We start from the raw sequence: 15,930 nt of genomic DNA on the forward strand, positions 1-15,930 counted from the left end.
TGCCGTAACCCCATACTCACCAAGGGACTCAGATGGAAACTCCCAGAATTTCTGTTAAGTCCCCATTTGTGAGCACACTTGCAAATACTTCCATTGCTGATACAAGCTCTGCTGATCTATGTGAGACAAGGTCACTACTGAGCTCATAGCAGGAACAGTTCATATAAACAACATGCTTTACCACCAACATAATTCTACCTTAGCATTTTCCCTTCAATGATTTTATCCCTCTGCAAGGGCTGTTGGCTGCTCTGTCGTGGATTCCTGTAATTTCAGCAGTAAGTCACAGCAGGTTCCTTTCAATCAACAGGAGCCACGTCACAGTGAGCAACACAAGTAACACATTTCCCTCCAAGCAAGCATGCTCTGACTTCATTCAGGCACACAAATGTTCTTCAAATCCCAAATCACCATCTCCCAGCCCAGCAAGACAAAGGCTGCAAACTGAGTTGAAACAAAACAGAGAGACAAGTTGAAACATTTTTCTTCCTGCAGAAAAATAAACCAAATATTTGCACTTTGCCTACCTGCGGTAACCTCTGCACCTTCCCATGGGCCCTGTGCAGCCTCACTTCTCACAGGGCTGAGGGCCCAGACCCCTTGGGTGGGAAATTTGATAGTCCTCTGGTTGGTAATCACAAATTCCTTACATTTATCATGGGAAAATAAGGGATTTGGACTTCTGGGAGCCTTAGTACCAAATGAAACATCTTTAAAAAGCTGCCTTCAGCGTTGTTAATCAGATTGTTAATCAGATTTCCTCTTTGGAGCTATGGAAGCAGGAAGCATGGTTTTTCCATCCTCATTTCTTTAACTTCTGGTTCACCATTTGATAACCACTTTAGTATTATTTTCCAGCAAAAGGCACAACAGGTCTTTCTTTGTGGAAAATATACAGGCAGACAGACAGAATAGATGCTGCAGGTGCTGGTCAATTCTAAACACTGACATTTGCTGAGCAATAAGACCATTTGTAACTCCCTTCTAGTAATGCTTGCTGAGGAACAGAAGAGACTGTTTTTTCATATGCACCCAGAAAAGGATACAATTTCTAAGGTTCTAGTATGATTTATAATTGTCTATCGATGTCATCATTCCCACAAATGCAGTTCAAAGCTATTTTAAAATATTATATTTTAGAAGAGGTAAATTTACAAAATTCATATAACTGTATCACGTTACAACTTGTCAACTATGGTAGAAAATACTTCAGAACACACTGCATTACTTTATTTCCTTTCTCATTTATGGAAGATTATAGAGATATAAAAAAGGAAGTCAGGGAAGACATGAAATAAGTAGAACATAAAGAGTGATAAGGACAATTGTGAAGGTTGCAGTGGGTCTGAAAAATGTTAAAATCCAGAGCAGTTTGTCATCAGTCTCATTTCTGTGCTGAGCACCCTTTCCCTTCTTTCTCTTGAGTGATTCTTACCTGAGCAATTGTAAGAATTTAAGAAATGTAAAACGATAATTCAAGAGACTTGTCTTTATTTATTTCAAAGCTAAACTACTTTCAATATTAAAATTATTTTAAAATAAGTTTTAAATTTTAAAATATTCAAGAGATATTTAAACAAAAAAAATTTAAAATGTGAATTTAAAACTTGACATTAGTTTGTTTCTTAAACGTCATCAGATTCATCAACAGTGTTACAGTACATGAATTAATTTCTTCACATAATAAGATGTTAGGAAAGCATCAAATCAATGGAGCAAACAAAGCTGCAAATACTAGGGATCCACAGATGTGGTGAACATAACTAATTTTCCACTTCAACACTGACTATTCTGTGTGAAAAGAATTCCTTCCTCTTACTAACCAAGCATGACTATTCCAAACTGTGAGTCCAATTGTACTCTAATAGGAAAAAAATTGTAGTTGTGAATGTATGTTATCTGCAGATTTACTTTGAGAAGCTGGGCTCATTCTCACAGTTGATGGGTTGCTAAAACCCATATATGGATGCAGTCTGCTCATGGCCTGCACATATGGATTGTCCTAAGGACATTTAAAAGTATGGCTCTCTTGATTTGTCTACACAATTTTCTGTTTGAATGATTTCTTGAATGTAGATTGAGATAAGCCTGGAGTGTAACATAGAACCAAATCTGTATATACCAGAGACTTTTCTTCGCCAACTTGTTTTTCTATAAGCTGTGGTTTTGAATTATTTAGTTATTTATGTATATGTTTGGGGGGTTTCACTTCAACTTAGCTCTAGCTGAACCCATTGGCTGACTGCCCCATATCAATTTGGGGTATATATACTGTGTGCAGTTCTGCAGGACAACTTCTTGTTTTGTTCATCCCAAGGGAATTCAGATTACATTCTGAGACTGCTCCAAGATGCAAAACAAAGCAAATAAACTAAGTCAACTGTGAGATTTGCTTTACGAGCATATTCCTGTGTTAAACTAAACTAGTAAAATAGATGTAGTCAGTAATGAAAGATAAAATAAAAATAAAAATGCAATTCTTTTGCATTTTTGCAAAAATGCATTGCAAAAAATCTAGTTGTAGTCCTAGAGAACACATTTCTTCAAGGCATCTTTGCAGGAGCTGAAAAAAATAAACATACCTTTATGGAAAACTTTATCAGTCTCATTTTTTAAAGATCTTTCCATTTCTTCTAGTGGATGATCTAGGGGGAAAGGAGCTTTTTTCATTTATGGAAACATAACTTAAAGAGACTGTTGGTGATTTTGGTCATATAATGATGTTCACATAATGACTCGAGCTAATTGCAGATGATTCCTGTGCTTTCATATGTTTCCATGAGACCCAGTGTAAGTTACAAGATGCTAAATACAGTAGTTCTGTTATTTTTACAAAGCATAGTTAACTTACTTCCAAAGGTATGCATCTCTCAAGCACCAGTAGACCACACTTGCAAGGCATATCTAAACCTATTCCAACTACCTTGCTTCTTTAGCCATCCTATTGCACTCATAATGCTCTAGCATTCATACATTAAATGTATGTGTACAAATCTCTTCATAAGGGCAGAGAGGCGTGATTAAAACTGAACAGCAAAACAAATTTCTACCCTCTGAGCAATTAAGATAGTGGAATAAGATAAAGTTATTAACTTCAAAAACACCTACAAAACTTTGCATTCTAATCCAAATTACTCAGCAAACACACAGCAATCTTCAAACTCTGTTGAATGCTCCTGTAAATTTGAACATGACTTTTGCCCCTTTGCTGAGAACTTGAACAATTCATGAACACATCTATGAAGGCTTTTCTCTGCTGTGACAGATTTTAGAATAGAGATTTATTGAGATATTTAGCAAATAATGTTTTTTCTTATTTAACAAATCTAATTAATTTCCTTTTATAGCCCATCTCAACGTGTACAAAATTGCCATGGTGTGGTAGAGGACCCATTACACAAAGTCCAACTCATGTGGGCTTCTTGTGTGGCACTCAGCAGATAATTTTATTTTTCGAACTGCAATCTTCTATTTCTTTTATCTGTGAGATGAGAATATGTGTCTTAAGATGTAGTAGTGTTTTATATCAAAATTTAAAAAAAAAAAAAAGAAAAAAAGAGAGAAAAAAAGAAAGAATGAAGAAACAAATTGTGCTCTACTCCTGAGAAGAAAAGAAGCAAGAGAGCTGTAACTCATCCTGGCACCACTATTTAGTGTTTTGCCTTAATAGCCCAAATGTAATAGCTCTAAAAGTGCAGCCTCTTAACTGTTCTGCTAAGTATGGCTCTTCATCACTTGAGCTACATTCTGAGTTCTTGAAAGACACTCTGCAGGCTAGGAAAGATTGGAAAGTCTATAATTTTACATCAATCAATAGTACTGATAAATTGCCAGTCACAAGAAGAGACGTGACAAAATACAATAGTACAAGCTATTAACAGAGAATCCTCAGAGCTCCAGATAGAGCTATATTACATGAAGAAGGGAAGAAAAAATCATTACGCAGTAAAGCTTATTAAGCAGCTAAGACTGAAGGGAATATAAACTACACAAGGCCATCATGGGCTGTGAAAGGGAGCAGCTGGGCTGTTTCACTGTAGGAAAATGACGCCAGATTAGAACAGAATGTTTGAGGAAGCACTGGTCCAATCTCACCTCTTTTGGAATATTCACTGTGGGGAGATATAGAAGGTCCATTTGGTTTCTCACAAGATTTCATGGCAGTTATGCTGAGAATTAGGTGAAGCATGTGCTCAGGAGGCATTCTGAAGATATGTCTCTCTCAGCTTCTCTTGCAAGGCCTTGTTCTTCTCCAACACTTACTCCTATAGACCTGTTACTGGAACTAGTTTAGCTCTCTAAAGAAAGGGAAACTACTTCAAATGTTTTCATTTACCCCTTCCTCAAGCTGCAGGTACTCTGCTCTGAAAGAAAATCTTTGTGCATGGAAATACCAGATGAATAGACAAAGAAATGTGCAGAGGTCACAATGAGCAGCAGTCATAGAAGTCCTTGGGAGTCCTTGTTCTCAGCTTCATGTCCAGTCTGAACTTTGGTGTGCTTATGCACATGATGCGGCAGTGAGCTGACCACAGTGAGGTCTCATTGTCTCTGAAGTCTTGTCATTACATGTGTTTTCACACCCTCAACTGGTTTAGAGAGATCTTTTCTGTAGTGAAGACCTACAATCACTTTATATTTATTTATTTTTGCCTAATGCTACTAAAGGCTCTGCTCCCATCACAAGATAAACACACATAACTTTTCTTTCTCTTTCAGTGGACTTCAAAACTTCAGTCATACCAAGGAAGGAACTGAGAAAAAAACTTTAACAATATTTTCATCTTATTTCTGTGCTAGAGAGAAAAGCAAAATGCATACTAGATGGAATAGCACAGAAACAGATAAAAGCCGTAAAAGAACAAAATGTTTTCTACTTTAAGTCATTTCAGCTATATACTGCAGTGAAAATTGCTTCGGGTTTATCAATCTGTGATTTAGTGTAACGGTGTCAAATCACGAGATGGACACAAAGGACCAATCAGGCTATGGCTGAAGCCAATTGCAAAAGCGTGACTCAGTGGTAATATGCCTGAACTGGGGCCAGCAGTTCTGGAGCTGCAGTCATTCCTGATCTGATATTCCAGTAACTTCAGTTTGCTTTTCACTCCTTGTATATGCACAGGACATCTGTAGACAGATACATTTTCTGAGGGATTCCAGTGGTTTGAGGACTAGTTATAGAGCCAGTGCTGTCTGTAATTGTGCTTGCTGTGCATACAGGCAAAATAAGTAGTTTTGGCCATTTGGCTGATTTAACTGTATTATAGAGATAAAGGATATGTATGTGCTAAATAAGTCTGAAACTTAGGTAGAAGCCCAGTCTCAAAGCTACTGCAATTTTGACCTCAAAGTATTCAATGTTCTGCAGAACATACTCTTCCCACCTTATCAATTTAGTGTTCTGTACAAAGAAATAGTTCTGGTTTCTAAGACATCACTTTATGTCCAATTCATTTCAAAGATGCTGAGTTCAAGACCTTCTGTGGTTTCCCAAGCTTAATTTTCTAGGAAACTGAGTTTCTCCAGGAATACAGTATGTGTGAATACAGTTGCAGATGTGAGAGGAGAGGGAGAAAGCCAGCCAAACGCTGCATGTTCCCACTTCTAACCACATACAATGTAGATAAAGCCTGGCACTCCATGGTACTGGTAAATAAATGCATGGTGGAAGAGTTTTAGGAGCTTCTATGAATTCTGAATTTAGGAACTCCATAGCTTTGCTGCTGGGAATTTTGTTGCATCTAGCAGATATTGGTTTTGCCTTTGTTGTTGTTTGTTTGTTTGTTTGTTTGTAGTCTTCTGACATGAAATAATAGAAATAAGGAAGATCTGCAAACCTGCTGTTTTCAGCAGAAGTTTAGCTGGGATCAAATGCTTTCTTCCTCTCCTGAAACGTCTGAGCATACAGCAAATCTCTGAGAAAATGGCTATAGCTGTGATATAACACTGATGCAATACAAGGGAAGCAGCTGGCTAGCAGCCTTTTGTAAGCCGTATTGAATGCTATTGATCAGGTAAAATGGAGAATGGGAGCAGATACACTCCCAGTCTAACCATGAGATTTGATTATGCACAACATGGCTATGAGTCTATTCTATACTCCATTAACTTTTCTATCAGGAAGGCTGGAGCCTCTTTTAGTCATCCTGCAAATTCATGCCTAGATGACCCATACTGGGATTAGTTCAAAATCTGTTCAAAACTGTATCGTGTTTTACATTTGTGCTTTGAGAATGGGAATTAGGACTGCTGAAGAAGAATGAGTAGTTGGGAAGGCAGTTTGGGAAGCTAAGCAAAACATCTGTCTTGCAGCAAAGTCATTGTCCTGGCAAAATAAAGGAAATTTTGATCTATGCTTGGACCAATTCTTGTACCTTTTTACTTGTTGTGAGTCTACCAGATGATGCCAATTATACTCACTGCTGCTCATGGTAAACCTCAATAAAACTGTAGCATTTTAATAGCCTTTTGATAGCACTTTAGAAGAAGCAATTCCTTTCAGATTCATCCAGGGGTGAAATAGGACTCAGTCAACTTACGTAGGCTCTGACATTTCTTTGGAACAGCACATATTTATGCCTGAAGACTGACTAGAAGACTGTCAGTGTGAATTTCAGCTTCTTGTCTCTTGCTGGCTTATTCATCAAGTGCTTCCAGTGCATGAATTCTGCAAAACTCAAATTAAAAAGGGCAGAGTACAGATTCACAGTAGTGATCTCAGTGGGAGTGGGGAGCAGAGATTGTTAGGGAAGAATTTGGACAGCTTTACTACTGTCCCAGCTAACACCTGTTAAGTAGCCATAGTAAGTTTACTGAAGACCAGTGTGAAATGAAAGGAGATGGTTTAAACCACAGGTCCACTCCTCACAAGCTGAACTGAGAACCTAACTACCATGGAAAGATTTCCTTAACCTGTTTGGACTTTGTCCTTAAAACAAATCTGACTATCCCACTAGTTATCAATTCGTGGTGAATTAGAAAAGCAGTAATACTTGTTCTTCTCTTTCACTGATTCCCACTTTATGATTCCAATACCACTTGAGCATGAATATAACCTTTGTCTCTGCTCCCTCTGTTAGAACACACAGCAGAGACAGTGACCCTTCTCTGAAAAGAAGGACATGGAAGTAACCAGCTATGACTGTGGTCCTTACTGAATTCCTAGAAGAGGACTATTTTTAAACCATCATCTTTCATTTTTAAGTAGTTATAATAATAAAGATAGGAGATTTTTTTCTTTCTTTTTTTTTTTTTTTTTTTTTTTTTAATATCTTGCTAATTAACTACAAGGTAATATTCAAACACCAAAATATCAGTACAAACACTCTGCAATTTACAAATATTAGCATATCAACAGGGTATACTTTGAAATCAAGAACTGTAGGGTCACCCTGAAAATCTCATCAAAAGCATTTCAATACAAAAGCTGTAATCACAGAATTACTGGCTTTAAACTACTGAATTCCCTAAGGGAAGTTTTATAGTGAAAAGCAGTGTAATCATGTTTGATTTTCTTTATTGCTAACTCTGCATGGAGATAAAAAAAAAAAGAATCACTATTAATCTAAGCCAGATAACATAGGCCTTAAATGAAAACGTAAAACAATGGGCTTAAAATGATGTTCATGATGATTTCAGCTTCTTATTTACAGGAAACAAACAACACCCTCTGATAGAGTGCCCTTTTTCCCCACTGTGTTTTCTGCGTATGCCATGCACTGTTTACATGCTAAAAATAAAGCATCTTTTTAAGAGTAGAATTTGGTTTATCTCAGGCAAAACCTGGTGATGTTTTATGAGAGCAGATAAATATGGGAAGTGGGATTTGGTCCTGGTCTTCAAAGACTTACACATTTTGACTGCTGATAGCTGAGAAATCTGATCCACAAGATCAAATACTGAATTAACCCAAAAAATCTAAATCTTCAGAGAGTATGGTTGATAAGTATGATGTTCTGATTTCAGACTTATTTCTTATATACAAAAGTAATTGGAAAATATACATGAGTAATTGTTCCTGAAGAATCACTGTTAAATTTGGTACTCAGGTTGTTCTGAGTAACATTAGAAAAAAAGATGCTGAACTTATGTGTCTGTTCAGAGTTCTGGACCATGTGAATAAACAGACTATATATTCAAGGTTTGATATTCAAGCACTGGAAAATTGCAATTGATTTCCTTGAGACTTTTCTAGGTCTTGTGCATACATCTGGCCTTGATGTCCTCTGTTCCATTGAACACCATTAAGAAAACATCTTTTGATTATCTGCAGAAATGCTGATGCAACCAGGAAGCTTGTCAGTTTAGTGCAAGCAAAACTTCATTTGGAAGAAAGGCAATGTGGCAATGAATACCTCTCATTTTCATTAGAGCAGCATAACCAGCAATTCTTGCCAAATGATATTTTTTAATTTTTATTTTTATTTATTTTTTACAGAAAATGACTGTGGAGAATAATGTCTGCCACTAGTTATAGAGGAACATAAAGTTGTATTTAATAAGTGGCTCAATGAATGGCTCATCAATACTTTACTGTAATAATCCAAATAGGAGTTAAAAAAACATATAATTCTAGTAGGAATTACTATTATATGAATAGAGATAACTTGTTACTCTGTAAGTCGTTTAACTATTTTGGTCCATGGTGGGCCTTGTCATATGAAATCATGAAAGACATCTGTGTAGACTCACTAGACTCAGTTGATGTGGAAGAAGTCAGATATAAAAAGAAATAGAATAACTCTTGACTGTTGCAAGATATTTTCTATGATTCATATTTTCAGCATGCAAAGTGATCTCAGGCTCCTGTTCATCCCATGTCTGTATTTTAGAATGTGCTTCTTATATGTAAAATAATCACACACAAGATTGGGAATTTACTGGCAGATGAGTTCTTCCCATTATTTGGAAGGTCACTTTAGAGTTTTCTCACAAGAATCAAAGCAATTACATTAATGTGATATAAGCCCTTAGCTCAGGTAGAAGGTAACTCATCAGCTGAAATGCATTAAACTTTAAATGCAACCATCCCTTGATAACTCAAAAAGAAAGGGATTAACTTAGAGCACCATGCTTGCTGGTTAACATAGAAGATAACTGCTAGCAGAAAGGTAGTGGTTTCTATACATTACTCCTATACTCTTCTTATATGAACATAACCTCAATAACCTAATATTCTATCTGTGTTTTTTAGCTGTTTGACTTGGGCTTTGAATGGTTGAGAAATTAACAAAAGAATAACAAAGAGAAAGTGATGCTTTCCAAACAATAATTTAGATGAATAGTCTGTGTTTTGAAGCATTCCCTATTTTGCAAACCTCTTTGCGTGTTAGTGACAATTCAGATGATTAAGTCTGGGATATCAGCTACTGATACAATCTCTCCATGTCTACTTATGGAAAAATATCACTATGCCCGAATTTATCAGCTGTGTTTGTAGATGCTGCAAGCTCTGAGCTCTCAGCCGCATAATGCAGGGTCTCACCCACTGCATTCAATTCCAATCAGCCTTTCCTTGAAAGGTTATGGCAGGATTATATTGAGTTCAAAGACAGGCGATGTGAGTAACCAAGGCAGTTAAAAACGGTAAGTAAAGGGACTGAAATTTCTCCTACTATATGTACAGTTTTTGTCTAGGGCTTTTCCAAAGTTGGCTGTTTGAAAGAAGGTGTAGTGGATAATATGGAAGAATATTAGAACATATATATGTATATCGACTGGCTCCTATTCCATCTATCTCATTCCCTGTCATGACAGTGCAGAAACCAAAAAATGTGACATCCATTAGATCTTCGTTCTATGGACTTTCCCTACAGGAACTGCACAGTTTTTAACTTAATAAAGTGCATATGTTTTCAACCTGTTTCCTCTTGGCACAAGTTTCACAAGAAATTATTTCTACTTCACCTCAGAAGCTGTGAATGGTAGAATGGAGAATGGTCCAGAGGAGGAGGAGGGACCCACTACTTCAGTGTGTTAATAGCAATCCTTGAAATACCCCAGTAGTTACTACATAAGGTGATCCATCTTTTACCCTAATGTTTCTAGCACTTTCCCCTAACGCACTTTTGTAATTGAGCTATTTGGAGGTAACTATATTGATATGTATACAGATGTATTTTGCTCTCCTCCTTCCTCTCACGAGGTCCTACTTCGGAGACACGCATGATGCGGCAGCCGGCCGCCAGGTGGCGCTGCGGGGCCGGGCCGGGCCGGGCTGGGCGCGGTGTCTCCCCCCAGCGGCGCCCCCTCTCGGCCGCTCCCGGCGCATCCCCCGCGGCGCTCCGGTTTCTTCTCCGTCGCTCCCGAGAGCGCTCCGCCGCATCCGACACAACCCCGCTGGGGATGACAGCCCCACCATGACCTCTCCCCAGCACTCCCGGCCCGGAGAAAGGAAAAGGAAGAGGGATATCTTATCTCTTTTCATTCATTTGATTTATTTTATTTATTTATTTATTTTCCTTTGATGAACTCAGTGAAGTTCGGACAACTGACCGTGGTTCTCCCCTCTGCAGGAGGCGGAACCCCTATTAGGGAGGAAAAAAACCCCCAAAACCTTAAGCTAAGGAAGCGCTTACACCCCATAGCCCCTCAGCCACTTCGGATCCCGGTAGCCCTCAGCTGCGGGTGTCAGTGCCAGTAAGCTCCTCCGAGCGGCAGGAGAAGCTCCATGCCCTCGTTAGGCAGTGCTGCTGGGGCAGCAGCAGAGACTCCGCGCTTCCCGGCGGAGGTCTCGGAAGAGGCAAAGCAGAGGGAGGATCCGCTAGGATCCAGGTAGATCCAGCTTTTACCTCTTACCAAAAGCCACAACCAGCAGGACCTCCGTCTCCTCCCTCCCTCCTCCCCTAACTCCCTCCCTCCCCTGCCCCTCAGTGATGAGAGACGGGCCAAGTCCGTGCGCGCCAGCAGCGCTCGCTGCCAGGGGCGGACGGATCGCTTTCATGTCACAGGGTGACTGCTAACCCTGCGGAAGCTCCCCGGACCGGGCTGGGGCGGCGGGAGGGCAGCTGCCCCGAGGTCGGGGTGACTGCCGACCCCGCGGAATGCTGGCGGCGGGGGATGCGGAGCCGACTGTGGACTAACATGGGGGGCAGCCACTCCCACAGGGCGCCCGTGTTCGACGAGAACGAGGACGGTGAGTGTGGAGCTGTCCGAGGTACCCGCCGCGCCCGCGCGCCCCTTTAGTTCCCTTGGTCGGCTCAGCCCCGGGGCCGGGGGAGGCAGCTCGCCCTCAGCCAGGTATTGACAGCATCCTCAGTCCGGCTGGTATTTTGGGTAGATCCTCCAGCTGGCTGCTTGCTGTGGGGTAGCCTCCCTAGGAGGGAGGTGGGCAAGCCCACCTTTGTTTAGCTGTTTGCACTAATTACACAGTTCTTTGCTTGTATCCAAGCTAAGCTGAAGTCTAGGGCACCACCACTTGGGTTTTAAACACATGGCCAGGTAACTTCATGTCTTTGTATGTGAACTGGCATTAGTTTGGAAATGAATGCCTGCTTTTCTCTTTTCATTTATAGTTGACTCTTTGCCCACCAGCCCATTTTAAATGGTGGTACATCTTTCAGTCAGTATACTTTTCTCCACCTTTGCTTTCTGAAACTTTTAAAGTTGTTCTATTACTTTGAGATTTTTTTTCCCCCTGCCTTGATAGTATATCAGAAGAAAGCGTACCCAGCAAAGTTTTTGGAATACAAACAGAAGTTAACATAAAAATGTACATTTTTTTTTCTCTTCTTATTCATTTTTATGTCAATTTCTTATAGAGATAATGTTTCACTGGGATTACATGGCTCTCAAGTCCAGTCATTTTGACTCTTAGAGCAAAGAGGACACTCCACTTTTAGGATAAATTCATACTTCATTTTGAATATATCCATTTCTGGTTCCCAGTATCTTTTATTGAGACATGCTTGTCCCTCAGCAGACTTTGCTTTGCCTTTTTGAGGTTCATAACACATCAGAAACATTTATGCTCTTTCCCATTCATTCAGGACATATGGAGACATTTGCACTGTTTTGCTAATACATTGGAAAAATATTAAATAAGTTTTTATGGGGGTGAATATATATTTGCTTACTCTTTCAGCACATTTACCACTCCCTATTTCTTGGCAAAGCTCAAAGAGGTATTTGGTGTGGTTTGGTTTATAGCAGTTTGTTGTTTGTGTAGAGTAAGGGACTAGAGTATTTACTATAGGTGTACTGTGATGCAGTAGGTGTGATTTTCTTGTCATTTACCACTTTCAGTCACGAGTAAATGCTATGTAAGCAAGTGAGAAAGAAACCATTCCCCACTGTAAAATTATAATGGTTATCATTTAGAATTAGTCATGTAAATCTTAAGGTAATTCTCCAAGAGTGAAAGTATAGTGTTAACCTTGTCTAGAGTTGTAAGGTAAAAAATAGCCCTGCCTTTGCCATTCTGAGTGTTTTGACTAAGCTCTCTTGAGGTAACATGTTCCATGAATTATTAGCATTTCATTTTTCCAATGAGAAAAGGCTGTGGTCATTTTATGAATAAAATGAATAGAGTTCAAGAATGAATGAGAATAGAGGACTTCATGCCACTTTGCTCTTCTATCCTTAGGAAAACAATTAAAACAAAACAAAACCATGTACACACAATCTATTTATGAATTTCTATTAAGACATTGTTTATCCTTTGCTTGTTGGTTTTTTTCCCCCATTCTGAATGTTCCTAAAATATCTTTTTTTTTTCTTTTTTTTTTTTTTTCTCTGAAGACATTATGATTAGTACAACCATCTAGTTGAGAAAGCCCATTGCTTTTGAAATAGATAAGCAGTGTAGAAAATAGGTTATTTTCTATTATTAGAAATTGGAATTACAGTCCAGGATGGATTTTTCCCAAGTACCTAAAAGATATCTTCTCTTTGAAAATCTATCTTGCAAAATGTAATCCAAAATCAAGGAGTATTTCATATTGTTCTTAATATTTACATTGGTAACTGCTTTCCACAGTACTGGACTCAATATGAAATTAAAATTAAAAACAGTAAACAAACAAATAAACAAAAAAATCCCAACCCCACAACACACTGTTACAAAGAGAAAGTTCATTTGTTTCTTGAGATTATACATTTTTGTTCAAGAAGAGTATTTACCAATTCATATAGACTGGAATAAATGAGTCGTGTGTGAATATGTAGGCATAATAAAAATCAAGTTATTTAAAGAGTTGTTTGTAGCGTCACAGATGTCTCCTTAGTATGAGAAAAATGAGCAGAAAAGCATATTGTCATTTTATGTTCATGCATGTCAATGTTGGATGTAGAATAAGTCATGAATTTAGGAAGATGTTTAAAACAATTCATTGAAACTTCATAAGTCATAGAAAAAGTTTCATATCCAGTGTACCGTTTAGCAAGGAAGTTTGAGGAAAAAGTGGATAAAGAGCAACCAGGTACAGTCTGACAAACCTATAGGGTATTTGCTCTAGGTTTATCAGTCATGTTTTCTCTTATGAGGAGGAGTGTCAGTGCACTGAATAGATCTAAAGCTTAGACAATGTACTTAGACTTACCACTGTAAGGATGGATATCACTGATATGAACACAAGCTGGAAACAGTGTTGTTCAGTCTCCAGTTATCACAGACATCATCTCCCATCATTATTAAATGCTGATCTTTTCAGAAGTTGTAATATATACCATTTTTAAACTAGTTATATTTGTTCTCTATGTGTCCTATTTTAGTTAGGAGGATCTTGCAGAACCTTACTCTTTCAATGGGTAGAAGCATCTGCCTTCTTGATTAAAAGCATGCTTGACCTACATATAACATTTATCTTTATTTCAACATTTTCGCTAGCTTAAACAGCTCTTCATCCTCCGTGATGATTACTCCAGTACACTCATAGATACTAGCATAAATGTTCCCTCTCACTCTGATCTGTAAGAAAACTTCTACTTTTATTATTTCTCCTGGTTTTTCATTCCCAGTGTGCCTAATCTGTATGTATTTAAACTCATCTCTATTAAATGCATATAATTCAAACTCATACAATTACAGGTAAATTTTCTCTAGAACCTTTTACTGGAAACCACATTTCCTGATCTCTACTGAAACTAACTTTCCCAGTATAGCCTATGCCCTTTTCATGTGCATATCATACAGACAGTACAGAGACATCTTGTGATGAATTGTCTCACTAATACCCAATTCAGGAATTTCCACTGATGAGTTCCAATCTACAGCAGAAATTTTAAGTGCTCCTGAATGTGTGACTTCATTTTGCACTGAAGAAGATTGAATTTCAAGTCATTCCTCATATTCAGGTCCTCACTAAATCTAGCCCTAATTTCTTTCCCAGTGATCCTCTGATCCTCTGTTATTTTAACAATGTTGTGAATTATTGCTACCCTCACTAGCTCAGTGGCAGTTTTCAAGTCCATTGAATATATTGAGAACATACTAAATTGGGTCATTTCTGTACCTCATTCTCTTTGCTGTTATTTCTCTTCAGCCTGATATTTTCCATTTCAAAATAACACTATTAGTATCTCCTAGCATTTTGCCAGGTAATACTCAACTTTCTCAGCTTTATGTATTCCTTATATATTGCTCCACTCAAATTCAGAAAAATGGAATTATGAGAAGTGTACTATATACAAAATAAGTTTATGATCAAGGAAAAGTTATCTCTCATGCATCAGTGTTTGGTGAAATCATGAGGATTTGATCTCAGTTTTTTCTTAGCCTAGACTAAAGCACTGCAAGAGCTAGGAAAATCCAATGAATGGAATCCTTTGTCTATAGCTTACACTCTTGCTGGGGAAGGCCAATGGGAAAATATATTTCATTTCTTGATTTTTATTGCTGTATTTTTTGGATAGACATCTAGATCTGGTGTAGCCCCATTGCTACCTCTACTCAAAGCTACATATTTTAATGGATTGGAATTATAAGATTTTTACGAAAGGCTTCATTTTGATTAATGCTGCTGATGCAAAGGGAACTTTGACTCTCTTTGCCTTTAATACTTTGTCATAATGAGTACAGAATATCTATCCTCTCCTGAACAGGTGTTTCCAGTAATAATGTAGGAAATAGAAAGGAGTATATCTTTCCCAGGTTTTAGCTCTTGGAAAGAAATTGTAAGTTCACAGAAATGGCATTAGAAGAGTGAGAGGAATTAATTAATTAAGCATTGGTAAATGTTACTTTCAAATTCTCAGTAAATATTATAAGTAATGAATACATTATCAATATTCTGGCAACTTTAAGGAATATCCTTCATGATAAATTTATTTTACTGTGTTCAGTTAAAGCTGCTGTTTAATTAAATTGTTATAAATATTATTCAGTATGTGAAAATCAAACGGTAGAAAAGAACCATTTTCTACTACCAAATAGTAATAACAGCTATTTCCCTGTATGGTTGTGGAAGATATACAGGAAAGGATGAGAAATAAAAGAGTTAGAGGCAAGAAACTGGATCTTTGAATTGATATGTCAGTTGTATTTGGTTTTGAAAAAAAGAATAAGAAGTTTTATTATGGTGGCATGTAGAAACAAGTGCACTGATTTCTTAAAAGTTTGCTTTTGTATTTATAAAGCAACTTTAATTTTCAGTCATTTCCAACAGTTCTTAGCAGTTATTGATGAGCTTTCAGTACAGAATTGTATGAGACAGGAGGAGAATATGGCCAGAGAGGAGAGAATGGTAAGACAATATGATCATACCAGGCAGTAAGATAGGTACTAACTGCCAAATTGTTGTCAAGAGTTTGCATAGACTGTGGCAAAAAAGATAAAGAAGGGATATCATGGTATGGCAACAATCCTCAGTTATCATCTTCCTGATCCAGTCTTTTAAAGTCCATGTTACAATGTGCACAAATAATGTGGACCTCTTCAGATACTAAATAATGATTACAGGTGAAAACTAACATTAGATCATGGGTTTTCCT

At 37.9% G+C, this 15,930-nt stretch overlaps 1 protein-coding gene across 3 annotated transcripts in view; it reads left to right on the top strand.

The window, feature by feature from the left end:
* Positions 1 to 10,873: 10,873 nt before the first annotated feature.
* The window catches only part of STK32B (serine/threonine kinase 32B), a 129,799-nt gene continuing 124,742 nt past the window's right edge, over positions 10,874 to 15,930 (top strand). For all 3 annotated transcript variants that reach the window (XM_085547282.1, XM_015862540.3, XM_085547284.1), the window contains exon 1: positions 10,874 to 11,137. Coding sequence is in view for 2 of the 3 variants with exons in the window: in XM_015862540.3 (XP_015718026.2) it covers positions 11,062 to 11,137 (76 nt within the window). In the remaining variant the exon portion in view is untranslated. The remainder of the gene's footprint in view (positions 11,138 to 15,930) is intronic.

This window comes from Coturnix japonica, chromosome 4, assembly GCF_054131305.1.
Source record: "Coturnix japonica strain WE chromosome 4, WE-NBRP24, whole genome shotgun sequence".
Classification (NCBI taxonomy): domain Eukaryota; kingdom Metazoa; phylum Chordata; class Aves; order Galliformes; family Phasianidae; genus Coturnix; species Coturnix japonica.